The sequence below is a fragment of the Panthera pardus genome, unplaced genomic scaffold (assembly GCF_024362965.1).
Source record: "Panthera pardus isolate Hobbes unplaced genomic scaffold, ASM2436296v1 HiC_scaffold_15, whole genome shotgun sequence".
Lineage (NCBI taxonomy): Eukaryota > Metazoa > Chordata > Mammalia > Carnivora > Felidae > Panthera > Panthera pardus.
Genome location: NW_026526710.1, coordinates 17,623,097 through 17,648,460, shown reverse-complemented (window position 1 = coordinate 17,648,460; position 25,364 = coordinate 17,623,097). Strand labels below are relative to the sequence as shown.

The following is a 25,364-nucleotide window of genomic DNA, read 5'->3' as shown; positions in this document are numbered from 1 at the left end:
AGACCTTCCCAGGTCTGTGGGGCCATCATGGAGCCAGTGAGGGCGGAGGACAGGTGGGGGCAGCTCCCATGCCCTTGAGTCCCACAGCTGGAGGCTGTGTGTCCAGAAACCAGGATCAAGGCTAAGGTCTCTGCCAATGGCAAGGTTGGCGTGCAAGACGGGGGCTGGGCTAGGCCAACCCTGACATCTGCCATCTCCTGTTTCAGGGCCTCCAGGTCCCAGCCTGGGATGGACGTCTCCAGGGCTTCATGGGCCAGGCCAGATCTGCCACACACCAGCTGTGTGGCCTTCGGCCAGGGACTCCCCATACATTGTGCAAGTCATTGTGCAAGGGCACCGGGCAGAGGGGGCGGGGTGGGGACTGCAGTGCAGGTGGCCCGTATCTCGTGCCCATTCAGAGGGAGGAATACCTTCTCTAAAGAGCACCAAGCTGCTGTGTGCTCTTGCAGAGCCTGGGCTCTCCCACACTAAACTTCTGTGTTCTCACTTGTGAAATGGGCAGGGTACTAGAGTCTGCTTCCCAGGGATGTTTCAAGGATGAAATGAAGCCGTAAAGACCCTGCAGTGGCACGGCAGCCTGTGGTGGGCACTATGTGATAACCAGAGATAGGAAGGGCCTCTCCCACACACACACAGGCAGAGCAGACTAAAGAGATGCCCAGGCCTAGATGTTCTGGAACACTGCTCTTCTAGGGTCCTGGGAATGAGGGTAATGAGGGTGGGGAAGCATGAGGACATTGCAAGCCCAACCCAGGCCGTGCCCTTCCTCTGACAGCTTGGTTGAGGCTGAGCCCCACCCCCCCAGCAGTTTCCCCAGCTGGTTACTGCCCTCATAGTCTGCCCAGCCCTGTGACATGGCCCTGGGGCCACAGAGCAGTGTCACCAGAGCAGTGTGGGGTGACATGAAGGAGGAGAGGGAGCACCCATCATTCCAGAATTCAGATCTAGATCAGCTGTGCTCTGCTGTGTGATCTGGGGCAGGTCACCCTACCTCTCTGAATCTTGTCTCTATCTGGAAGTCACCTGGGATTGAAAAGTGCCCACCTTGTACTTTATTATGAGCATCTGAGACTCATGCCTCAAACACAGTGGATATTCATAAATTTATATCTTCCTCTCCCCCTTGGCCCCTGTGCTGGGGATTCTGCGATGGCTCTCTGGGACTGTCCTGCCTCCCACCTCTGAGATTAGTTTCTCAGTCAGCTCCTCAGCAAACAGGCCTCGAGCCTGCAGGTTCTTCGTTCACTCGTAGCTCTTAGCCCTGGCTTTCTCATCTTCAGAATGGCAATGTTCACTCTGTGATGATGAGTGAGGATGTTCCCTGATGTTCATGACAACCTATGAGGAAAAGACTGGAATAGGCCCCGTTTTACAGATGGGGTAACTGAGGCTCAGAAGGGTATTCACCTGGACCTGGAGTCACTCAGCACGGGACCTGCCTGATCAAGCCTCTACTAATGCCTCTCGGCCTTGGGAGGTGGGACTAGACGGAAGAAGGGAGCCTGGCTGAGTCTCACCTGGCTGCCCACTCCCACTGGAAAACGTTGAGGAAGGGCCAAGGCCGGATGCACTGTGTCTGCTGGTCCTGAGCCCCTGATGGGCTCTGCTGAGGGCAGGGCTGCTGTGGCCTCCGTGTTATTCTGCCTCTGGGAGGAGGGAGTCCTTGCGGACAGATTGTTCACCCATCAGCCCCATTGTTCAGGCGATGTAAGTGAGGCTCAGAGAGGGTGTAGATCTCATCCAGGGTCACACAGCAAATAAGCTTTATAGCTGGGATTCTCAGAGCTAGGGCTCTGACCTGGGGTCTGCAGCTTCCCCCTGGCTCAGACCCTCCCATAATAATAATGATGAGGGGAAGGAAAGCGTCCGCTGTCTTCCATGCCGGGTACCATGACTCACACCCACCGGTGTCATGCTACCTATCATGCCATGATGCAGAAGGTCCAGGTGTGGAAATTGAGGCTGGGAGAGGGAAATGCCTTGTTCAAGGTCACATCCCGATTCAAAGTCCATCAGTATGACCTGGGGCCAGGATTTTTCCTCTCCAGCAGCATCAGCTGAGGATTTCCAGTAGGGGAGTATTCAGACAGTTGGGGCACCATGAGACTGGTGGAAGCCAATCTCAGCCCCAATTGCTCCCTGATAGAAAAATCGAGAAGCTCCCTCACCCTCCTCTCCCGTGAGATCCCCTGCAGCTAGGTGACCTCTGTTTGCCCCTCACTGTTCCACTGTCCTTAGCACACATGTCCCTTCCCCATCTGTGGACTCCCACAGCCCTTCTATGATGGGGTACCAGAGAGGGAAGAAGTTTGCCCCAGGTCACACAGCAAAAAAGCTTAAGAACAGACCAGAGGTTCTGCCCCAGGTGCCGCCTGGGCCCTGGGCTTCTCTACCATCCAGGGTCAGGCCCTTCCTGCACCTATCTTTCCAGCCCTAACTAGATGCCAGTTACAGTGCCAAGTTTGTGCTTTACTCTGAAGATTCAGGATCCTGTGGGCTCAGTGCTGCCCGAGTCTGCCACCTGTCTACTCCACTCCTGTCTGGAAGGTCCAGCAGCCCCTATCTCCTGACTCCCTGCCTGTCCGTCCTTCACCCCTAGCTGGGTGGTTCCCCTCTCCACCCTCCTGGCCACCCCAGTGATGTGCTCCAGCCTTGCCCTCACTCCATCTTACCCTTGGCCTACACTGGCCTTCTCTCCCACCCCACAGCCTGGGCAGCAGCTGTCCCCTCTGCCTGTGACCCTCCTGGAGCTGCCACCTGGCTATGGTGGCCCCCGCCTTCCCATCACTACTCGTGTCTCTCCAGTGCCTGACGTACAGTGGGTACATGGGAAATGAATGGGAACCTCCTTTTACCCTGAAGAGAGGGCCAGGCTGGACACAGACTGAGGCTTCCCAGAAGCCAGCTGGAGGGTTCTTGGAGCTCCTGGCCCCATCCCTGACCCCATCTTTGGTTCAGGCCAACAGCAGCAAATATTTACATTTGCAAAGTAAATTCCCAGGACGACACCTGGACTGAGGCTGGGGAGACTGCATCTCTGTGGCTGTGGTCACTGGACCCAGCAGACCTGTGGGTGGCTCATGAATGAGGAAGCCCCTCTGCTGGCCCCTGTCCTGAAAGAGAAAGCCAGAGATGAAGCCCAGGGACACTCGCAACTTCTCACACCCACATTCCCACTGTAGGGTGGCATTTGAATCCCCACATCCCTACCTCTCTGTGTGGGCAGGCAGCCTCTCCTTTCTGGGCCTCATGTTCTCATGAAGACCCAATGAGAATGGGCTTCTTAGCTTAGCCCTAGTGGTGGGCAGGGGGAAGGGGAGCTGCTTACGGGGACACAGGGCTTGAAACTGTACCTGATGCTGTCCTTGTGCAGATCAAGGCAGGGAGTGATGAGAGTGTCATGGGGGGAGCTTTGGTGGGTACCCTGGTCTGTCTGGGAAGGCTTCCTGGAGGAGGTGATATAGGACTGGCAGCTGTGGGGAAGAGGGTAGGGAGGCAGTGTGTGTGGTACTGGTAGAGACCTCCCAGGTGGTGGGAAGTAGCCCACAGTCAGGTTTCCCAAAGTGAAGCTGGGGTTTGTGGTCCTGGAACCCAGCCTGGAGCCCCTGAGAGGGCAAGGTTAGGGCTGAGGGGTGGAACTTTAGGACAGACCACCAGGCTGGGGTCTGGGGGACTTTCAGCCCGCTGGGGTCTGCTCCAGAGGTCCTGGCCCAACACCAGTGGGAAGGATATGATATTTTTGGATGACAGGGGACCTTGTCCCAACCCTGGGCTTTTTCCCTACTGGGATTTGCTGTGCTAAAGGGCCATTTTACAACCTGATTTGCCCCTTAAAGTAGTTCTGTCCACTTACCAGCATTTGAAGTTTTAGGGATTGTTTTTGTGAATCCTGAAACCAAACCAATATTTTCTGGGTTTTTTTTTTTTAGCAGTTTTGTTATTTCTTTAACTATCTTCCTTCTTTCCTTCCTTCCTTGCTTCCATCTTTCTTTCTTTTAAAATTTTCACTTGCCATCACTTTGAACCAGTTACATCTATGCTGATGGTCAGACCATGTTTTCGTTAGTTTTTCTAGTTCTCTCTGGCGTCCAGTGAAATGTACGAAAGCAAATTGGTTGAAAAAGAATTTCCAACCACAAGTGCATAGATTAGCAACTCAGGGAAGCCCTCGTGTGACGTTAGAACATTTATGCTCATTTTCAAGACCATTGTGTCTGCCGTCCACGTTATTTTGCCTTTTGTTTTGTTTGTTTTACGTTCATTTTGGGCCGGTGATTCATGCATTTGTTAACAGAAGATCTGTTGAGGCCACTGAGGCCCTACTATGCAACAGGCACTTTTCCAGGCCATTCATGGGACAGACTAGGTCCCTGCCCTGGTGGGGCTCATGTTCCAGCCAGTGGGGTGGGTGACTGGCCGTGAACTGGGGAACTGACACAGTACGTGTTAGAGGGTGGGAATGCCATGAAAAAAGGGGGAAACAGCAGGGTAAGTGAGGAGGCCGGGCCGGGCAGATGCTCTGCCAGACTTCATCCCAGAGAAAACCCAAACTTCCATGAGGTTGGAGAGACAGCAGCTTCCTTTGGTTGACTTCCTGAAAAGAGTAATAAAATGGCCTTTTACATCTTCACCTGGGAGCAAAGAGGACGAGGAAGGCTTGGCGAGCCCATTGTCCTCCAGAGCCAGCATTCCTACAGGTGCCAGGCCTCCCTGCCTCCACCCAGTGGGCTGACTCGAGGTCCCAGGTGGCCCAGAGGTCGAGCCCTGGAGTTAGGCTAACCTGAGTTCAAGTCCAGGCTCCAGCCGTCTTGGTTTCCCCCCAGAGAGATACTCATATTCACTCGTCCATTCATCTGAGCACAGGAGACAGAGGAGCTCTGTGCCTCAGTTTCCCATCTGTAAAGTGGAGGTGGTACTAGCTACCCATTTATAGGGTTCTGTGAGGATAATGAGTTAAAAATCTGTATGTGAAGTGCTTACTAGAATGTGCCAGGCCCAGAGTAAGTGCTAGCTGTTAAGTGTTAGCTGTTACAACCTACCATGTGAGATTGAGCTGGGATGTGTAGAACACTTAGCATTGGCCTTGGCTCACATGGCATTCCCCCCACCTTGCCCTGATCCCTTGCCCCCGGTCCTGGGCTGCCACCCCACCTTCCTTGTCCTGGGCCGGATTTATTCCCTGCGATGGGGCAAGTCCCAGGTCCCCAGGGAGGGTGAGCGGGAGATGCAAGGCCAGTCTAAGCAGAGGCCCCATAGTGGAGCAGGGTCTGGCCGCCTCCCTGCTGGGGGCTGGCCAGAGACACCCGTCTGGTTTGAGTTCCCGGCGCCGCACTCCCTGCACCAACCCGCAGCCTGGCTCAGAGCTGCCAGGTCTGTGCCTTATTTGGGTCTTTTCTCCCCGCCCCCCCCCACCAGATGGCACTCTGTGGCCTTAAAAGGCAGGCCTGGGGGGCGGCCGGTGGGGGGGTGCAGAGAAGGGCAGTTGCTACTGCTGGCTCCAGAGCCCCTCCAGCTGTACCCCTGCCCCTGGCTCAGCCAGCCCATCCCTCTGGCTGTGGGGAAAACCAGGCCCCCAGAGCCAGACCAGCCAGGGTGGCCACTCTTCATAGGGGTGGTGGCAGAGTAGAGCACAGCCCCCCTTGCCCTCCCCAGGCAGCCAGCCTCCCTCTGGTTTTCATTTAAAACCAGGGCGGGTTCCACTTCAGTGTCTTCTTACCAATTGGGGCAGGGAGAAGGGGGACAGCCATGTCCCAGCTGCCTGCTGTGTGCCTATGTGTGCCCAGGGGGCCCTTTGTATACATTGCCTTCCTCAGGATCACACCAGCCTGGGGGGCGTAGTAGCCTTATGACTCCACTTTACAGATGGGAATATAGGCGGGTCCAGAGAGGACAAGTCATACAGGTCAGCAAGTAGCAGGGCTGGGACCCAACCTTGCATCTGTTACCTCTAAGCTCTTAACCCATGCAGCTTGCTGGGGTCATTGGCCCCTACCCGCTGCCAGCCCGCTCCCCAGTCCCATCAAGTTGGCAGTCTTGTTCCAGTTCAGCCCAACTCTTGCTGTGTGACCCAGGAAAACTGTCCCACCTCTCTGGGCCTCTGTCTCCCTCTTCACCAGGAGGGGTAGGGATCCTGGCCAGGGCCACAGTGGCACATGGGGAATAGTGCAGGCCAGCGGGGCTCTCATCAGTATCATCCCTCAGTTTCAGGTTCCGCTGGCTTCTTGGAGCCTGGCTGGTCAGGCAACACCATGCGACGGATGGCACTTAGGCCCACAGCCTTCGCAGGTGGGTCCTGGGGCAGCTGCTTGGGGTCCCCCTGGTTTAGGAGAGGCCGGGCGGGGGCACAGGCAATGTGGTGATGATCCTAAAGCCAGCTGAGTCCAGCAATGGAGGGTCAGGGAGAGCACCCACCCTTGCCCACCCCAGCCTGGAAAGAAAAGTGGTGGAGAGAAAGGGCCTAGAAGGAGTCTGACCTGGGCCCAGCACCCCAAGACCCATGACCCCCAAACTCTTTTGTGTGTGTGTGTGTGATCCCCAGACTCTTGCAGACGTGGGCCCAAGCCGCCAGTCCTCTTTTTATTTAAACTATGCTTTTCTCCGCATCTGCAATGAGTGAGGCACTGCGCCAGGTGCTTTCCATTGTCAACCCATTTCAATCTCACAGCCCCAGGAAGGCATCATTGTCCCCATTCTAAAGAGGAGGAAGCTGAGGGTCAGAGAGGAGACGCGCCCTTCCCAAGGCCCCATAACCAGGAAGGGGCAGCTCTGGGACTCGACCCCAGACTTTGTGCTTGTCAAGAACTCACTGCACCCTTGCTCTGAACTCAGTGTCCTCAGATGTGAACTGGGGTGACACTCGTCGTAACACATGGGATCCTGGCGTGGACTGGAGAGATGAGCCCTTAAAGCATTAGTCCCCGTGCACCGCAGCTGGCAGGTTCTGGAATGGGCCAGAGCTGCTACCGATAATTTAGGGGTATCCCTGGGGAGGCCGAAGGAGCTGGACGGTGGTTGCAGAGGCAGAATCAGAGGGTAGCGCCTCTGAGCCAGCTCAGTCCAGATTGTGATGTGTCAGTCCCCAAAGCTGGCAAGCCCAGGCTAGCCCTGCCCAAGGGGAAGCAACAGGATTTCCTGCCCTGGCTTCCAGGGAAGGAGTCATCTTGGATGTAAAGGTTGCAGGAGGTGGGTCCCTGATTCTGCTCTGGAGGATCTGGAGCCAAAGGAAACCCTCAGGACATGGCCTACCTTGAACAGGCTGTAGCCCCTTCTCCTACACTGGGCTATCTCATGTTTGGGGTCATCAGGTGTCCCATTGCCTCCATCCTGCCCCCAGGCGTTGAGGGGCTCCATGGGGAACCTGTGGCGCCTTGCCCCAGCCCCAGCCTCGTCCCTCCCTGCAGGTTGCCTCAACTGCAGCAAAGTATCAGAGCTGACCGAGCGGCTGAAGGTGCTGGAAGCCAAGGTGGGTGAGCAGCTGCCCCTCCCCTGGCCTCCCCACCCCCTCCCTGCACCCCTACGCCCCATCCACTCATGATTCCCATTGCATCTCTGAGCTGAGCTTCAACACCCAAGAGCATGTGACCTCCCTACCAGACACCCACCATCCTCCAGAACAAGCTGGCTTCCCCTCTGTGCCCTTCCCCAGGAAGCCTGCTCACAGTCAGATCGCCTGGCCTGCTCTTCCTCCGGGAGGCCTATGAAGCTCCCTGTGCACCCCCATCTCCATGCCAGCCAGATATTTGTAGACACCACGCCCCCAGAGCCCGTGGCTGAGTCTCTTATTTGCCCTGTCGCCTTTGCCTTTTATTCCCCTCCACCACCATAATACTATCTTCCCAGTTTCCAAAGCAAAACATCTGCACATCCCAAATTATCTCAAGATACAAAGGTTTCAGCAATTAAAAAGCAAGATATTCTAAGTTTAGAAACATGAATAGCTCAGAACTGTGAAAAACCTACCAGAAAACCATCTGCAGCAGTCACCTATGCCCCGAGAGAGAACAACGGTCAATATTTAAGCATCTTTTCTTCCAGATTTTCTTTTCTTTTTTTTAAGTTTACTTATTTATTTTGAGAGAGAAAGAGAGAGAGCGCGCACAAGCATGAGGGGGCAGAGAGAGAGAATCCTAAGCAGGCTCTGCACTGTCAGCAGGGCTCAGTCCCACAGACCATGAGATCATGACCTGAGCAGAAATCGAGAGTCAGACGCTTAACCAACTGAGCCATCCAGGAGCCCCCCCCCCCCAGATTTTCTAAGCACACGTAAAGACATACATGTTTTGTCTGCATATCCTTTCCTCCATCATTCTCTCCTTTGGGAATTTATCTTAAGGAGAGTAGATAGTTGCAAAGGTGGTTACCAAAATGTTAATGATTAATAGGGAAGGGGCGCCTGGGTGGCTCAGTTGGTTAAGCATCCGACTTCGGCTCCGGTCATGATCTCATAGTTTGTGAATTCGAGCCCCCGCAGTGGGCTTTGTGCGGACAGCTCAGAACCTGGAGCCTGCTTCAGATTCTGTGTCTCCCTTTCTCTCTGCCCCTCCCCGACTTGCACTCTGTCTCTCAAAAAAATAAATAAAAATTTTAAAAATAATAATTAATAGGGAAAATTGAAAACCAGATGGCAGAGGGAGTGGTTGCATAATTAGCATAATACCAGACAGCCGTTCACAACACCTCCGTTTTGTAACATGAAAAGATGCCCCTGAGGTATCAAGGGGGAAAAGGAAGTTTCTGAACAGCATGTGCTAGAACCCCCGCTAGGAAGTATGGGAGCTCCAGGAACCCCACACTGCTCCCCAGGCTTCCTCCCAGGAGGAGCCGGCATGAGGGGCTCAGTCTCAGGTCTGGGGTGTGGTTCTTAGTTCTGTGTCTGTCCGGGAGTTTCAGCTTTTCTCTGGACAGGACCACACGACCCCTGCCCCCTGGTCAGTGGGCATTCTGGCCCCTCTTTAATCCCAGGTCAGCGGCTCAGCGGACACCACTGACTTTCAGAGGCTCCCCACACTGGGTCCCAAAGTGGTTTTGTATATACCTCGGGGCCTCTATTTCATGTCAGACCTTCCCAAACTTCCCTCAAAATTTAGTAAAAACCCTCCCAGCCTGTAGTACTTGAATAGACCAAGAGGAGTTTCATGTTATTTATGCAGCTCAGCACAGGAAAGACCCTGTGGCCCAGCAAACATGGCGACACAGAACTCCACTTGGGTGGCAGTGACGGTGTATGATGGCTTTTTTACGGTGACGAATTGTGTAGTTTGAAAACCACAGTCACTTCTGATGAAGTTCTGAGCCTCTGGGAGGTGGGTCTCTACTCCAAGCTGGGCTATGCTGGCTGCATGGGCCTCCTGCCCCCAACACGGGGGCCCCTCGGCTGACCTGCCCCTGTTGAGACCCTGGTACCTACCTTTTTCTTCCTCCGCAGGTGGCGGTGCTAACTGTCACTGAGCGGGCAGTGTTCCCGACCCCAGCGGCACCCGGGGACCCTGTCCCACTCTGGGGCTCCCCAGCTGCCCGGGGTAGCCCGGGAGATGGAAGCCTCCAAGGTGAGTGGGTTAGTAGGGGCAGTGTGTTGGGAATGAATCAGGGGAGTGAGACTCCAGTCCCCACCCTGCTGCTGACTCCCAGCTTGACCCCTTTCTGGGCCTGAGGGGATGGGGCGCAGCACCCCAGTAGCCCCTGTCGTACACACTGGAGCTGGAGGCAGGGACCCTGGATGACACTGACCCCTGTCTACCCCCTGCCCCAGGGTTACCAGGAGCCAGAGAGAACGTGAGGGCCCCGCTGCTCCCTCGAGAGGGTAGGTGCTGACTGGGGGACGAGGGCCAGTGTCAGGGCAAGAGCAAAGTTGGAGCTGCCAAGCTGATGAACTTTCTCCCCCAGATCGAGTTGGTGGCCAGGGGCTTCCTGGGCCCACTGGCCCCAAGGGAGACACTGGCAGCCGGGGCCCAACGGGGATGAGAGGCCCACCAGGTGAGTGCCCACAGCACTGCCCCTACCCCCAGCTTCCCAGGTCAGCCCTGTCAGGTGAACCCTTACTTGGCCAGAGGTAGCCTGGGTCCCTTCCACCCACGTGTCTCTCAGCTCATCACCCCTCCACTCACACCTGGGCTCCCCAAAACCCTCTTTTGCATTCTCTGGACCCATACTTCCTGGGCACCTACCACAGCAGGCTCTGAGCTGGGTACTTGGTGGGGTCAGACCTGTCCATACCCTTCTGATGCTTCCAGACCAGCTGGGAGGAGGAGAGGCAGGCAGAGGAGAAATAGCAGTGTCCCCCACCATGTGACCAAGGTTGTTCTGGGGGAAGTTGTAGGTATGGAAACCCCAAGGAAGGAAGCCTAGACCCAGCCTGGATGGGGTGGGGCATGGGAAGGGCTTCCTGGGGAGTGACATCATAGCTGAGGCCTAAAGGATGACTTGGAGGGGACACCAGGCAGAGCAAAGGGAGGACTGATGGAGGGAACAACTCATTCAAAAGTCTGGAAGGGAGAGAAGAGAACATTCTGGAAATCAACATTTCCTAAGAACCTGCTGTATACCAAGTGTCCATTGTCCTAAAGCCCCTGAAGAGGGCTGTGTTCATCCCCTTAATAGATGGCCAGGGAGGTCAGGGCCAGGACCAGCCTGGGCCTGTGGCCTCCGCAGCCATCGTGTAACCACTCCCTCAGGCTGCCTTGTTCCGCCCCCTTGCAGCCACCCTGGACCTCCCTGCCTCTTATACACCGAACAACTCCCTGGTTCCATTGTAGGTCCTCAGGGCCCCCCAGGAAGCCCTGGCCAGGCTGGAGCTGTGGGCACTCCTGGAGAGAGGGGACCTCCAGGTCCACCAGGGCCTCCTGGCCCCCCTGGGCCCCCTGGCCCCCCAGCCCCTGTTGGACCACCCCATGCCTGGAACCCCCAATATGGTAAGTCCCTTGGGGTCATGACAGATAATGGTGGGAGTGGGGGCAGGGCTGGCATAATGATCATCCCATTGTCACTGCCATCTACCAGGTACCTTCTGTATACTAGGCTTGCCCTTGGTCAGCTATGTGTCACCCAGTCCTCCAATAGTGCCATTGTCCTCTTCTGTTCTCTGATGAGGAAGACTGAGGGCCAGAGAGGAGCAATTACATAGCCAGAACATGAGAGACCAGCTTCAAACCCAGGCGTCCTCCGGAGCCTGTGCTTAGAATTACCAGCATCCGGCTCTCCTGCCAAGCCTTGGAGCTGGCGGTGATCCAGCCCTCAGAGCGCTGGAGAGGCCCAGGCCTGATGGCAGGAAATGAGTTCTGTGCTCCCTGACCCTGTGCTCAGAGAGCCTCCTCCACCCATCTGGACCCAGACGTGTATCCTTGACCTCCTCCCCAGGCTGACCTACGTGTGTGCCGCCAGTGGTCGGGAGCTAGGAGTGCCAGGTTCAATCATACCTGTGCCGTATATTTGGTGTATGACTGGGCGCCATTCATTCCATCTCACCACTCCTCCCTCTCCAAGCCTCAGTTTTCTCATCTGTACAATGGGGAGAGTGACTGCACAGTTCTCCCAGAGCTCCATGACCCCCATGCACAGAAGCCCGGCACAAAGTGGATGGTCAATAAATGGTAGCTGTTATTACTATTCCCATTTGACGTGTGGCAGTATAGGCTCAGCAAGGTGGAGGGTCTTGCTGAATGTCACTAGCCAGAGTGCGGTAAGGTTAGAACCCAGGCCTCCCTGCTTCCTGGTCCCATATGACCAGCACTCTCCACACTCCCCACCCTTGGAGCAGGTGTCCAATGGCCCCGCCCACACTATAGGTTGTCCCACAGGGTAGTCAAAGCTGGCTTGGCAGAGGTATGGCAGGTAAAGACTGACTGCCCTATCCCAGCCCAGTCCTGCTCACTCACCATCTTTCCTCCCCCAGGGGACCCATTACTGTCCAACACCTTCACTGAGACCAGCAGCCACTGGCCCCAGGGACCAGTTGGACTCCCAGGCCCCCCAGGGCCGGTGGGTAAGTTGAGTCCAGGCCCAATGTAAGGGGTGGGGTCAGATGATGGCAGAGTGGCTAGGGCTGTGGCCATCAGGAGGGAGTGGATAGTAGACTTACTGGTATTGTACTCTGTTTGAGTCCTGAGGATGTCGTGTCTTACTCCAGGTCCCCCTGGACTTCCTGGTCCCATGGGCATTCCTGGGAGTCCTGGACACATGGTGAGTAATTCTCCAAGTGGTCCCACTCATCTGTCCATCCATCCACCCACCCACTATCAGTCCACATATTCATCCATTCACCCGTCTACCATTCATTTGTTCATTCATTCGAGCATTTATTGAGCACTTAATATGCAAACTACTTTCAGTAAATCTTTTTATTCAGTTATTCAGTCCATGTAAGGAAGAGCAGCACATACAGCCAAGAATGATAGAGGTTCTTTTTTTTTTTTTTTTTTTTTTTTTTTTTTTTTTTTTTTTTTTCAAAGGGCTGCCACCAGCACATGGCAACTTGCAGATCAGGGGTAGGGACTCTCTGACTCCAGGGCCATAACTATAAACTGCCAGCTGTATGCCAGGCACTGGGAGTGTGGTAAAGAACTCAGAGGTCCAGGCCAAACTGGGACTCCCTCCTCGACCCCTGTGCCCCCCAAGTCCTTGCCCACCCCACCCTGCCTCAGTACAAAGCTGAGGCCCTGTCTTGTTGCTCAGGGACCCCCAGGCCCCACTGGACCCAAAGGAATCTCCGGCCACCCAGGAGAGAAGGGAGAGAGAGTGAGTACTGAGGCAGCCCCTGGTGGAGGATTCTGGGGAATCCTGGGATCCCTGGGTCACACCCACTCCAATAGCTGACTCTATACCTCTCCTCCCTCCCACACAGGGACTGCGTGGAGAACCTGGCCCCCAAGGCTCCACGGGGCAGCGGGTGAGTGATGCTGCCCACCCTGCAGTACCCCCTCCAGGATCCCACAGGCTCAGACCCCTGCTCTGGCTCCACACACTGAGACCAGAGCTCCTGACCCCCTTCCTCTCCGGGGCATGATCCATCCCTCTCTTTCCTTGTCTCTGGGTCCTGTCAGCCTCTTAGTATCAGGCCATATACCTCTCCTTCACTCAGGCTCTGTGTCCCTGTATCTGTTTCTCTATCTCTTTCTTTCCTCTGTGTCTCTGACACTCTATATTTCTTTCACTCTCCATCTTTCCAACTATGATTGTTGATTTGTCTGTTTCTCCCTTTAGTTTGGTCAACTTTTGCTTTGTGTGCTTTGAAGTTTTGTTATTAGGGGCATACATGTTCAGGATTTTAATGTCTATGAAATGAATATTTTTCTCTCTTGGGATACTCCTTGTTCTACATTCTACTTTTTTTAATTAAAAAAATTTCTTTCGACTGTTTATTTATTTTTGAAGAAGAGAGAGAGACAGAGTGTGAACAGGGGAGGAGCAGAGAGAAAGGGGAACACAGAATCCAGATTCTGAGCTGTCAGTACAGAGCCCGATGCGGGGCTCAAACTCACAAACCATGAGATCATGACCTGAGCCAAAGTCAGACATTTAACTGACAGCCACACAGTCACCCCAATTCTACCTTTTTTTAAATAAAGTTTTTTTATTGACTTTTTTGTAGAGAGAGAGCGCATGTACACATTGGGGGGAGAGGTAGAGGGAGGGAGAGAGAGAAAGAGAGAAAAAAAAAGTCTTAAGCAGGCTCCTGGCTTAGTGCAGAGCCCAACAGAGGGCTTAATCTCATAACCCTGAGATCATGACCTGAGCCAAAATCAAGTTGGATGCTTAACTGACTGAGCCACCTAGGTGCCCCAATAAAGTTTCTTATTTATTTAAGTAATCTCTGCACTCAAAGTAGGGCTCAGACTCACAACCCCAAGATCAGGAGCCTCATGCTCTTCAGACTGAGCCAACAAGGGTATCCTCTGCATTCTACTTTGATACTAAAACACACCAGCTTTCTTACACTTAGTGTTTGAATGGTATATCTTTTTCAATACTTTTGCTTTCAACTTTTTCTATTTAAAGTATACCTCCAGTAAACGGCATATAGTTAGGTCTCTCTTTTTTCTTAACTGCCTTGACTATGGAGTTCATTTACATTTATTAATACGGTACCATTTACGTCAACAAGCTTGCTATTTGTGTTCTATTTACTCCATCTCTTCTTTATTTTTTCCCCGTTTATTCTGCTTTCTTTTGGATTGAGTACGGTTTACTCCATTTTATCTCTACCAAAGACTTTGTGTTATTTTTTCACAGTTGTTTTAAGGATAAAAAATACATCCTTGACTTACCGCAATTAACTTGAATGAATATTATACCACTCCACGTCTGAATAGGAATGTTACAACTGTATAATTTGCCTCCTTCTGACCTTGTGCTATGACTGCCATATATTTCACTTCTGCATTTGTTATAAACCCCACAATACATTGTTGTTATTGCTTTAAACAGTTGACTTTGAAAGAAGTTAAGAAAACAAAGAAAAATTGTCTTTTACATCTATTGATATATTTATCATTTCTAATGATTTCCTGTAGCTCCAGATTCCATCTGGTATCGTTTGTCTTCAGCCTAAAGAAAGAATACCCTTTACCTCTGCTTGTATGAGTCTGCTGGCAACAAATCCTCACCGCTTCTGTCCAAAACTGTCTTTATTTTACCTTGATTTTTGAAAGATATTTTAAATTGGATATAAAATGATAGCTTGGCAGTTTTCCTTCCTTTTAGCACTTTAAAGATGTTGTTCCATGGTCTTCTGGCTGAGAAAATGAGCATTTCTCATGAGAAATTGGCTGTGGTTCTTGTTGTTTTCCTTGTACGTATCTTTTTGCTCTGGCTTTTAAGATTTTCTCTTTAGGGGTGCCTGGGTGGCTCAGTCGGTTGAGCGTCTGACTTCAGCTCAGGTCATGATCTCACGGTTCGTGAGTTCAAGCCCAGCGTCGGGCTCTGTGCTAACAGCTCGGAGCCTGGAGCCTGCTTTGGAGTCTGTGTCTCCCTGTCTGTCTCTGCCCCTCCCCCACTCATGGTTTGTCCCTCTCTGTCTCTCAAAAATGAATAAACATTAAAAAAAATTTTAATAAAAATTTTTTAAAAATTAAAATAAGATTTTCTCTTTACCCTTGGTTTTCAACAGGTTGATAATGATGTGGTTGGGATGATTTTATGTTTATCCTGCTTTGGGTTTGCTAAGATTCCTAGATCTGTAAGGATTTTTATTTTTGTTAGTTTTTTTGTTGTTGTTTAATTAATGAAATTATTTCTTAGAGCATTTGGGGGGGGGGGTTCACAGCAAAATTGAGCAGAAAGTACAGAGAATTCTTATATACTCCCTGTCCTCACATATACACAGCCTCCCCCCACTATCAACATTTCGAATACAGTGGGACATTTGGTACAATCGAACCCACACTGACACATTATTATCATCCTGAGTCCACAGTTTACATTAAGGCTCCCTCATGGTGTTGTACATTCTACAGTATCGATGGATGTATACTGTTATGTATCTACCATTGTAGTATCATATAGAATAGTTCACTGACCTAAAAATCCTTGGTGCTCTGCCCATTCGTCCCTTTTTCCTCACTAATATGCACTTAAGTTTCCTCCATATATCGCTTCTCGGCCTTTTGGCTAAGATCAAGTGTAGTTTCCTCCATATCTTTTCATGGTTTGATAACTCATTTCTTTTTAGCTGTAAATAATTTTCCATTGTATATACCACAGTTTATTTATCCATTCACCTACTGAAAGACACCTTTCCGAGTTTGGGCAATTATGAATAAACATCCACATGCGGGTTTTTGTGTGGACGTAAGTTTCCAGTTCATTTGGGTAAATGACATTGAGTGCAATCACTGGATCATATAGTATGTTTGGTTTTGTAAGAAACTTTTTTGTAAGGGGCATCTGGGTGGCTCAATCGGTTAAACGTCCAACATCGGTCAGGTCATGATCTCATGGATCGTGAGTTCAAGCCCTGTGTCAGGCCCTTTGCTGCCAGTGCGGAGCCCACTTCGGATCCTCTGTCCCCCTCTCTCTCTGCCCCTCCCCTACTGATTCTCTTTCTCTTTCTCTCTCTCTCTCAAAATAAATAAACTTTTAAAAAAAGCTTTTTAAATAAGAAACACACCTTTTGTGTGTGTGTATGTGTGGCGAGAACACTGAAGATCTCTCTTAACAAATTGCAGTTATACAATGTAGTATTATTAACTCTAGTCACCATACTAAATATTAGATCCAAAGAATTCGGCCATGCTATAACTGAAAACTGATATTCTTTTATCAACCTTCCCCATTTCCCATCCCCTGCCCCAGGCCCTGGGATCCACCATTCTACTCTGTTTCTCTGAGTTCAACTTTTTTTTTCTTAAAATCCACATATCCTTCTTATCATTAAGATTCCATCTTTTTTAAGGATGAATAATGTTCCATTATATATACGCACACATATATACATACATACCACATTGTGCTTATCCATTCATCCATATCTTGGCTTTTGTGAATGATGCTGCAGTGAATATGAGAATGCAGATATTTCTTCAAGATAGTGATTTTTGTTTTCTTTGGATAAATACCCGGAAGTGGGACTGCTGGATTGTATGGCAATTCTATTCTTAATTTCTTGAGGAACCTCCATTCTGTTTTCCATAATGGCTGTATTAATTTACATTCCCACCAACAATGCACAAGGGTTCCCTTTTTTTTTTCACATCCACACCATTTTTTTATCTTTTTCTCTCTCTCTCTCTCTTTGATAATAGACATCCTAACAGGTGTGAGGTAATATCTAAAATTGTGGTTATGATTTGCATGTCCCTAATAATTAGTAATCTTGAACATCTTCTTACATACCTATTTGCCATTTGTATATCTTCTTTGGGAAGATGTCTGTTCAGGTCCTTGCCTGTTTTTAATTGAGTTATTTGTTGGGTTTTTTCCACTTGAGTTGTATAAATTCCTTATATATTTTGGATATCAACTCTTGTTGGATGGGTGGTTTGCAAATATTTTCCCCCGTTCCATAGATTGCCTTTTTTTTTCTTCCCTTTTCTTTCTTTTTTTTTTTTTTTTTGAAAGAAAGTGAGCAAGCAAGTGGGAGAGAGAGGGAGAGGGCACCCAATGATGCATGGCTCTATCCCATGACCCTGCATCATGACCTGAGCCAAAATCAAGAGTCCAATGCTCAATTCACTGAGCCAGCCAGGCACCTCTGTGCAAAAACTTGTTAAATTAGTTTTCTTATTGTTGAGCTTTAAGAGTTCTTTGTGTATTTTGGATAATAGTCCTTTATCAGGTGTGTCTTTTGCAAATATTTTCTCCCAGTGTGTAACTTCTCTTATTCTCTTGACATTATCTTTTGCAGAGCAGAAGTTTTTAATTTCAATGAATTCCAGCTTATCAGTGATTTCTTTCATGGATTGTGCTTTTGGTATTGTTTCAAAAAGTCATCATGAAACCCAAAGTCATCTAAGTTTTCTCCTACATTATCTTCTAGAAATTCTATGGTTTTGCTTTTTGCACTTAGATCTGTGATCCATTTTGAGTTAATTTCTGTGAAGGGTATGAGGCCTGTGTCTAGATTAATTTTTTTTAATTTTTTAAAAATTTTTAAATTTTTTTAAAATTTTGGAAACCAATTTGACAATAAATTTCATATATTGAAAAATAAAAAAAAATAAAAATAAAAAAAATTTTAAAAATTTTATTATGAGAGAGAGAGAGCATGCATGCATGGGAGGGGCAGAGAGAGAGGGAGGGAGAGAGAATCCCAAGCTGACACACTGACAGTGTGGAGCCTGATGCAGGACTTGAACTCACAAACCATGAGAGTTCAACCATGACCTGAGCTGAAATCACGAGTCAAGCACTTAATGGACTGAGCCACCCAGGCATCCCTAGATTATTACTTTTTTTTTTTACATGTTAAGTGTCCAGTTGTTCCAGCATCATTTTTGAAAAAGATTATCTTTGCTCCACTGCATTGTCTTCATTTCTTTGTTGAAGATCAGTTAACTATATTTATATATCTGGGCTCTCTGTTCTATTCCATTTATCTGTTTGTCTATTCTTTAGCAAATTGTACAGTGTCTTGATTACTGTAGCTTTATAGTAAGTCTTGAAGTTGGGTAGTGTTAGTCCTCGGACTTTGTTCTTCTCCTTCAATATTGAGTTGGCTATTCTGACTCTTTTTCTTCTCCATATAAACTTTAGAGTCAGCTGATCAATATCCACAAAATAACTTGCTAGAATTTTTATTGGAATTCCATTAAATCTATAGATAGAGTTGGGATGAATGACATCTCGAAGATATTGAGTCTACCCATCCATACATATTTATTTAGTTCTTTGCTATCTTTCATCAGAGTTTGGTGATTCTCTTCATATAGATCTTGTATATATTTTGTTAGATTTATACCTAAGTATTTCATTCTGGGGAGCGCTAATGTAAATGATAATGTGTTTTTAATTTCAGGGGCACCTGAGTGGCTCAGTCGGTTAAGCGTCTGACTTTGGCTCAGGTCATGATCTCACAGTTCGTGGGTTCAAGCCCCACGTCCAGCTCTGTGCTGATGGCTCAGAGCCTAGAGCCACTTAGATTCTCTGTCTCCCTCTCTCTCTGCCCCTCCCCTGCTTGCCCTCTGTCTCCCTCTCTCTCTCTCTCAAAAATAAATAAACATTAAAAAAATGTGTAATTAAAAAAAAAAACAGGGGCGCCTGGGTGGCGCACTCGGTTAAGCGTCCGACTTCAGCCAGGTCACGATCTCGCGGTCCGTGAGTTCGAGCCCCGCATCAGGCTCTGGGCTGATGGCTCGGAGCCTGGAGCCTGTTTCCGATTCTGTGTCTCCCTCTCTCTCTGCCCCTCCCCCGTTCATGCTCTGTCTCTCTCTGTCCCAAAAATAAATAAAAAAACGTTGAAAAAAAAAAAAAACAAACAAAAAAAAAAACAAAAAAACAAACAGATCTAGGCCTACTCAGATAGTGTGTTTCTTCTTCTTTTGGCAGATTGTGCTTTTCAAGGAATTGGTCTAGTTCGTCTAAATTATCAAATTTGTTGGCATAAAGTTGTTGATAATATTTCATTTTATCCGTTTAATGTCCAGGGGATCTGTAGTGATGTACCCCATTTCATTTCTGGTGTTAGTCATTTGTGTCTTTCTTTTTTCTCTTTTAACTATCCTGGCTAGGGGATTGTCAGTTTTATTGATATTTTCAAAGAACCAGCATTTGGCTTTGTTGATTTTCTCTATTGATTTTCTGTTTTCAATTTCATTGATTTCTGCTCTAATTTTTATTATTTCTTTTATGTTGCTTACTTTGGATTTAATTTACTCTCCTTTTTTCTACTTTTCTAAAGTCAAAGTTTAGTTTATTGATTTTAGATTTTTTTTTAAGCTTGTGTTTTTTTTTTTTGAGAGAGAGAGAGAGGGAGGGAGGTCATGAGCAGGGGAGGGGCAGAGAGAGAGGGAGAGAGAGAATCCCAAGCAGTTTCCATGATGTTAGCATGGAGCCCAATGCAGGGCTTGATACCACAAAATGCAAGATCATGACCTGAGCTGAAATCAAGAGTCAAAGGCTTAACCAACTGAGCCACCCTGGTGTCCCAGATCTTTCTTCTTTTCTAATATATGCATTCAGTGCAATACATTTCCACCTAAGCATTGTTTTCAATACATCCCATAAATTTTGGTAAGTTGCAATTTTATTTTTATGTAGTTCAAAATATTTTTAAATATCTCTTGAGATTTCTTATTTGACCCATGTGTTATTTAGAAATCTGTTGGTTAATTTCCAAGTATTTGGGGAGTTTCCAGTTATCTTTCTATTATTAATTTCTAGTTTAATTCCATTGTGACTTAAGAACATGCATGGTATGATTTCTATTCTTTGAAATTTGTTGAGATATATTTTATGGCTCCAAATGTTCCACGTGAGCTTGAGAAGAATGTGTAATATGTTGTTGGATGAAATGGTCTATAGATGTCAATTATATCCAGTTGATTGATGGTATTGTTGATTTCAACTATGTTCTTTCTTTTTTTTTTAATTTTTTTAATGTTTATTCATTTTTTTGAGAGATAGATAGAGATAGAGCATGAGTGGGGGAGGGACAGAGGGAGAGAGAGGCACAGAATCCAAAGCAGGCTTCAGGCTCTGAGCTGTGAGCACAGAGCCCAACGCTCTGTGGGTTCGAACCCATGAACTGTGAGATCATGACATCATGACCTGACCTGAAACAGGACTCTGAAACTGACTGAGCCACCCAGGCGCCCGTCAACTATGCTCTTTCTGATTTTCTGCCTGACTACATTTGTCTGTTCCTAGCCAAGGATGTTAGAGTTTCCAACTCTAATAGTGGATTCATCTATTTCTCCTTGCAATTCTATCAGTTTTGGCCTCGTGTATTTTTAAATTTTTTAAATAATTTTTTAAGTGTTTATTTATTTATTTTGAAGAGAGAACACAAGTTGGGAGGGGCAGAGAGAGAGGGAGAGAGAATCCCAAGCAGGCTCCATGCTGTCAGCACAGAGGTCAATTCGGGGCTCGATCTCACAAACCATGAGATCATAACCTAGGCTGAAATCAAGAGTTGGACACTTAACTAACTGAGCTACCCAGGCACCCCTTCACCTCGTATATTTTGATGCTCTGTTGTTAGGCACCTACACGTTAAGGATTGTTGTGCCTTCATTGATCACTTTATCATCATTATGTATTGCCCCTCTTTATCCATGAAAGTTTTCCTTGCTCTGAAGTCTGTTCTGTCTCAAATTAATATAGTTAACTCTCATTTTCATTTGGTTAGTGCTAGAATGGTCTATCTTTTTCTATCCCTTGGCTTTTTGTGTGTCTTTATATTTAAAGTGGGCTTCTTCTGGACAACTTACAGTTGGGTCTTGTTTTTTTTATCCACTCTGACAATCCTGTCTTTTAACTGAGATATTTAAACCATTGGCATTTAAAGTGGTTTTTAGGTTAATTTTCACTGTATTTTTTACTGTCTTCTATTTGTTGCCCTTATTCTTTGTTCCTATTTTTGTCTTCTACAGTTTTTCTGCATTTTATGGTTTTAAGTCATCATTTCACATGATTCCATTTTCTCTCCTTTCTTAGTACATTGATTGCACTTCCCTTTTTTTTTTTTTTTTTTTTTACTTCTTGTAGTGGTTTCCCCAGAGTCTGTAATATACATTTACAACTAATCCAACTCTACTTGCAAATAACACATTACTGCTTCATGGTTAGTGCAAATACCTTATAATAAAATATTCCAATTCTTCCCTCCTGTTCCTTGTATCATTGCTGTCATTCATTTCACTCATATATAATCATATGTAAATCTATCTATCTATACATACATACAGATATACATAGACTCACATGCATAAGCATATATGATCAAATATATTGTTGGTATTATTATGTTGAACAAAGTGTTTTCTGTTAGGTCAGTTAAGAATAAGAGAGATAAAAGTTTCATTGGGTTTTTACCTTCATTTATTCCTTCTCTGATGCCCTTCCTTTCCTTATATAGATCCTGAGTTTCTGACTTGTCACTTCTTCCTCTTTGAAGAATCTCTTTTAACATTTCTTACAAGGCAGATCTACTGGCAACAAATTCCCTCAGTTTTTGTTTTTCTGAGAAAGTCTTTCTCCTTCACTTTTGAAGGATAATTTCACAGGGTACAGAATTCTAGGTTAGTGGTTTTATTCTTTTAACACTTAAAATATTTCACTATGCTCTCTTCTTGCTTGAATGGTTTCTGAGAAGTTGGATGGAATTCTTATCTTTGCTCCTCTAGATAAGGTGACATTTTTCCTCTGGCTTCTTTCAAAATACTTTTTTTGGCAGGAGGTGGGGGGCACCTGAGTGGCTTAGTCAGTTAAACATGTGACTCTTGATAATCAGCTTAGGTCATGATCTCATGGTTGTGAGATCACGCCCCACATCAGGCTCTGCACTGAGCATGGGACCTGCCTGGGATTCCCTATCTTTCCCTTGCTCTCTCTGCTCCTCCCCTGCTCTTACTCTCTATCTCTCTCAAAATAAATAAATAAACATTTATTAGGTAGAAAAATACACTTTCTTAAACTTTTTAAAAAAAGAATCTCTACAATCAGTGTGGTGTTCAAACTCACAACCCCCAAGATCAAGAGTCGCATGCTGTACCGACTGAGCCAACCAAAGTGCCCCTTTCAAGATACTTTTTTATCTTTGATTTTCTGAAGTTTAAAGATGATATGCCCAGGGTGTAGTATTTTGGGGTGGGGGGGGGCGGACATTTATCCTGCTTCATGTTCTCTGAATTTCCTGATCTGTGCCTTTGAGAAAATTCTCAATCATTATTGCTTTAAATACTGCTTCTGTTCCTTTCTTTTTCTTTCCCTTCCCATCTTCTCATTACATGTATGTTATACTTTTTTTGTGATCATCCTATCATTCTTGGATATTCTATTCTTTTTTTCAGTCTCTTTTCTTACTGCTTTTCAGTTTGGGAAGTTTCTAATTGTCATAATTTCAAGTTTAGAGATTCTTTCCTCCACCATGTCCAGTCCACTACTGAGCCCATCAAAGGCATTCTTCATTTCTGTTACAAGTTTCCAATCTCTAGTATTTTCTTAAACATATATGCACGTTTTTAACCTGAAAAATCTAAATATTTATATTAAGTCATATATTCATGTGCCCAACACCAAGCTCAAGAAATAGAACCTTATTGGGGCGCCTGGGTGGCTCAGTCAGTTGAGCGTCCAGCTTCAGCTCGGGTCATGATCTCACAGTCTGTGAGTTCGAGCCCCACATCGGGCTCTGTGCTGACAGCTCAGAGCCTGGGGCCTGTTTCAGATTCTGTGTCTCCCTCTCTCTCTGCCCCTCCCCCGTTCATGCTCTGTCTCTCTCTGTCTCAAAAATAAATAAACGTTAAAAAAATTAAAAAAAAAAAAAGAAATAGAACCTTATCAGTACCTTTGAAGCCCCCCGTGTGCCCCTTTTGAGTCTTTCTCCTTGAAAGGTATCTTTGTTTTTATATTTTTAATTATTATTTAAAAACTTTTTTAAAATTTTTGACATTTATTTTTGAGAGAGAGAGAGACACAGAACATGAGCAAAGGAAGGGCAGAGAGAGAGAGGGAGGCACATAATTCAAAGCAGACTCCAGGATCTGAGCTGTCAGCACAGAGCCCAACACAGGGAAACCCATGAACCACGAGATCATGACCTGAGCCAAAGTCAGATGCTCAACCGACTGAGTGCCCCAGGCACCCAGGAAAGGTATCTTTAAAGGGAATGTGAAGGGCGCCTGGGTGGCTCAGTCAGTTAAGCATCCAAGTCTTGGTTTCAGTTCAAATCATGATCTCACAGTTCATGAGTTTGAGCCCTGTATCAGGCTCCGTGTTGACAGTGCAGAACCTGCTTGGGATTCTCTCTCTCTCTTTCTCTCTCTCTCTCTCTCTCTCTCTCTCTCTCTGTCTCTCCCCTCCCCTCCCACGTGCTCTCTCTCCCTCTCTCAAAATAAATAAATAAACTTAAAAAATAAATAAATAAAGGAAATGTGAAATCTTGGCCAGGAAACTGAAGGACTTATGACTACAGGTAGTGTTTTGTTATTTTTCTTGCTGTAGGTAGAACTTTAGGGAGGGGACAGTCTGGGATGAAATTCTGTTGAATTTGTATTTCTGGAGCATGGCTCCTGATACTAGAAAGAAAGGCCTTTGTTAGGCCTGAAGTATTTCTTTTTTTCTTTTCTTTTTTTTTTTTTTCTTTTTCTTTTAGAGAGAGAGTGTGCATGAGCAGGGAAGAGGGGCAGAAGAAGAGAGGAAGACAATCTTTTTTTTTTTCTTGGAGAGAGACAAAGCATGTGCATGTGTGTGTGTGCAAGCCAGGGAGGGGCAAAGGGAAAGAGAAAGAGAGAGAGAGAGAGAGAGAGAGAGAGAGAGAGAGGATCTTAAGCAGTTTCCAAATTCAGTGCCGAGCCTGACGCAGGGCTCGATCCCACAACTCTGGGATCATGACCTGAGCCGAAATCAAGAGTCAAACACTCAAATGACTGAGCCACATAGGTGCCCTGTGGATTTAAGTATTTCTTAAGAGGCCTGGGAAAAATGTGATTACCCTTAGCTAACAGACTTTATGAAGAGGACCTTCGACTGAAATCTAGCATTTCTTTTTGATTTTTAGAATTTTCATCTCTCTGCTCACATTATCCGTGTTGTCAATTTTCTACATTAAAATTAATGGAAATTTAATTTAGAATATTAATCATAGTGTTTTATTTGCTAATTCCTGGTCTGATAATTCCAACATCCATGCTATATCTGACTCTAGTTCTAATATTTACTCACTCTTTTAAAACTGTGTTTTTTGCCTTTTAGTATGCCTTGTAATTTTTGGTTAGAAGGTAAACATGAGGTAGTGGGTGAAAGGCCTCTTTACTCCAATAAAGAGTAATGTAGTGGTAAGGTGTGCAGTGTGAGGAAGCATTCTGTAGTCTCATGGTTAGGTCTCAGTCTTTGGGTAAGCCTATCTCCCTACATTGTTAACTTCACCAGTGCCTCTTAATTTTGTTTTGTTTGTTTTGTTTCCCCTCAGGTGGGACAAGGTGGCTAGAGGTGGGATGTTTCTCTTCCCCCCATGTGGAAGGCTAAAGCTAGCTATAGTTGGGTATTTCCCTCCCCCTCCAGATCAGGTAGGCTCTGATAAGACCCCAGCAGGTTAAACTCTGATAAAATAGTTTCTCCTGAGGGCAGGCCTTGCTGAGAGCAGAATGCTCTGGTGTGTTTCAAGATGGTACCTTTCCCCCTTCCTGCTGCTGAAAACAAGAGGAGATTTTTCTACAGCATTCACTATAAGGACCTGACAGAGCTCTTGAGTAAAACTAGCAAAGATGTAATATTCTCCAAAATCTGGGTCCCCCTGGAATGGTTAACTCTCAGAGTTGTCCACACTGAGCCTTTGGCAATTTGTCAATACATTTGGGTTTTCCTACCCTGGCGCTGGTTCCCAAGGAGGCTTATGTTCAGTAAATTATAATCCACCTCCCTTTCTCTCTCTCTCTCTCTCTCTCTCTCTCTCTCTCTCTCTCTCTCTCTCCACAATTTGGGGGGCAGTGCTTTGTCCTGTGACCTCACATCTTTGATGGTTCTAAGAAGAGTTGTTGATTTTTTATTTTGTTCAGTGTTTTATTTGTTATTAGGAAAAATGGTGACTTCTGAATTCCTCATGTGCCATACCAGACACAAAAAATCTGTTTTGTTTCATTGTTTTTTTTTTAAGTCAAATTTAGGGAAAAATTGGTTAATATTTCTCCACATTTTTTCTGTTCTGTACTCTCTTCTCTCCTTTTGTGATCCTAATTATACTTAATACTCTGTCATGAGTCATTGAGTCTCTGTTA

The 25,364-nt window shown here is 47.0% G+C and overlaps 1 protein-coding gene and 1 pseudogene across 12 annotated transcripts in view; both read left to right on the top strand.

The window, feature by feature from the left end:
* The window catches only part of EMID1 (EMI domain containing 1), a 49,331-nt gene that overhangs the window by 10,866 nt on the left and 13,101 nt on the right, over positions 1–25,364 (top strand). For 5 of the 12 annotated variants that reach the window (XR_002074462.2, XR_008422173.1, XM_019426569.2 and 2 more), the window contains exons 4-13: positions 6,202–6,285; positions 7,401–7,462; positions 9,425–9,545; positions 9,749–9,799; positions 9,883–9,972; positions 10,752–10,907; positions 11,888–11,977; positions 12,122–12,174; positions 12,667–12,729; positions 12,836–12,880. Coding sequence is in view for 10 of the 12 variants with exons in the window: in XM_019426569.2 (XP_019282114.2) it covers positions 6,202–6,285; positions 7,401–7,462; positions 9,425–9,545; positions 9,749–9,799; positions 9,883–9,972; positions 10,752–10,907; positions 11,888–11,977; positions 12,122–12,174; positions 12,667–12,729; positions 12,836–12,880 (815 nt within the window). In the remaining 2 variants the exon portion in view is untranslated. Of the gene's footprint in view, positions 1–6,201; positions 6,286–7,400; positions 7,463–9,424; positions 9,546–9,748; positions 9,800–9,882; positions 9,973–10,751; positions 10,908–11,887; positions 11,978–12,121; positions 12,175–12,666; positions 12,730–12,835; positions 12,881–14,504; positions 15,009–25,364 lie in introns of those variants that run through there. The other 7 variants (XM_019426573.2, XM_053902196.1, XM_053902197.1 and 4 more) reach the window with 4 other exon arrangements.
* LOC128777164 (U2 spliceosomal RNA) lies at positions 15,581–15,748 on the top strand (annotated as a pseudogene).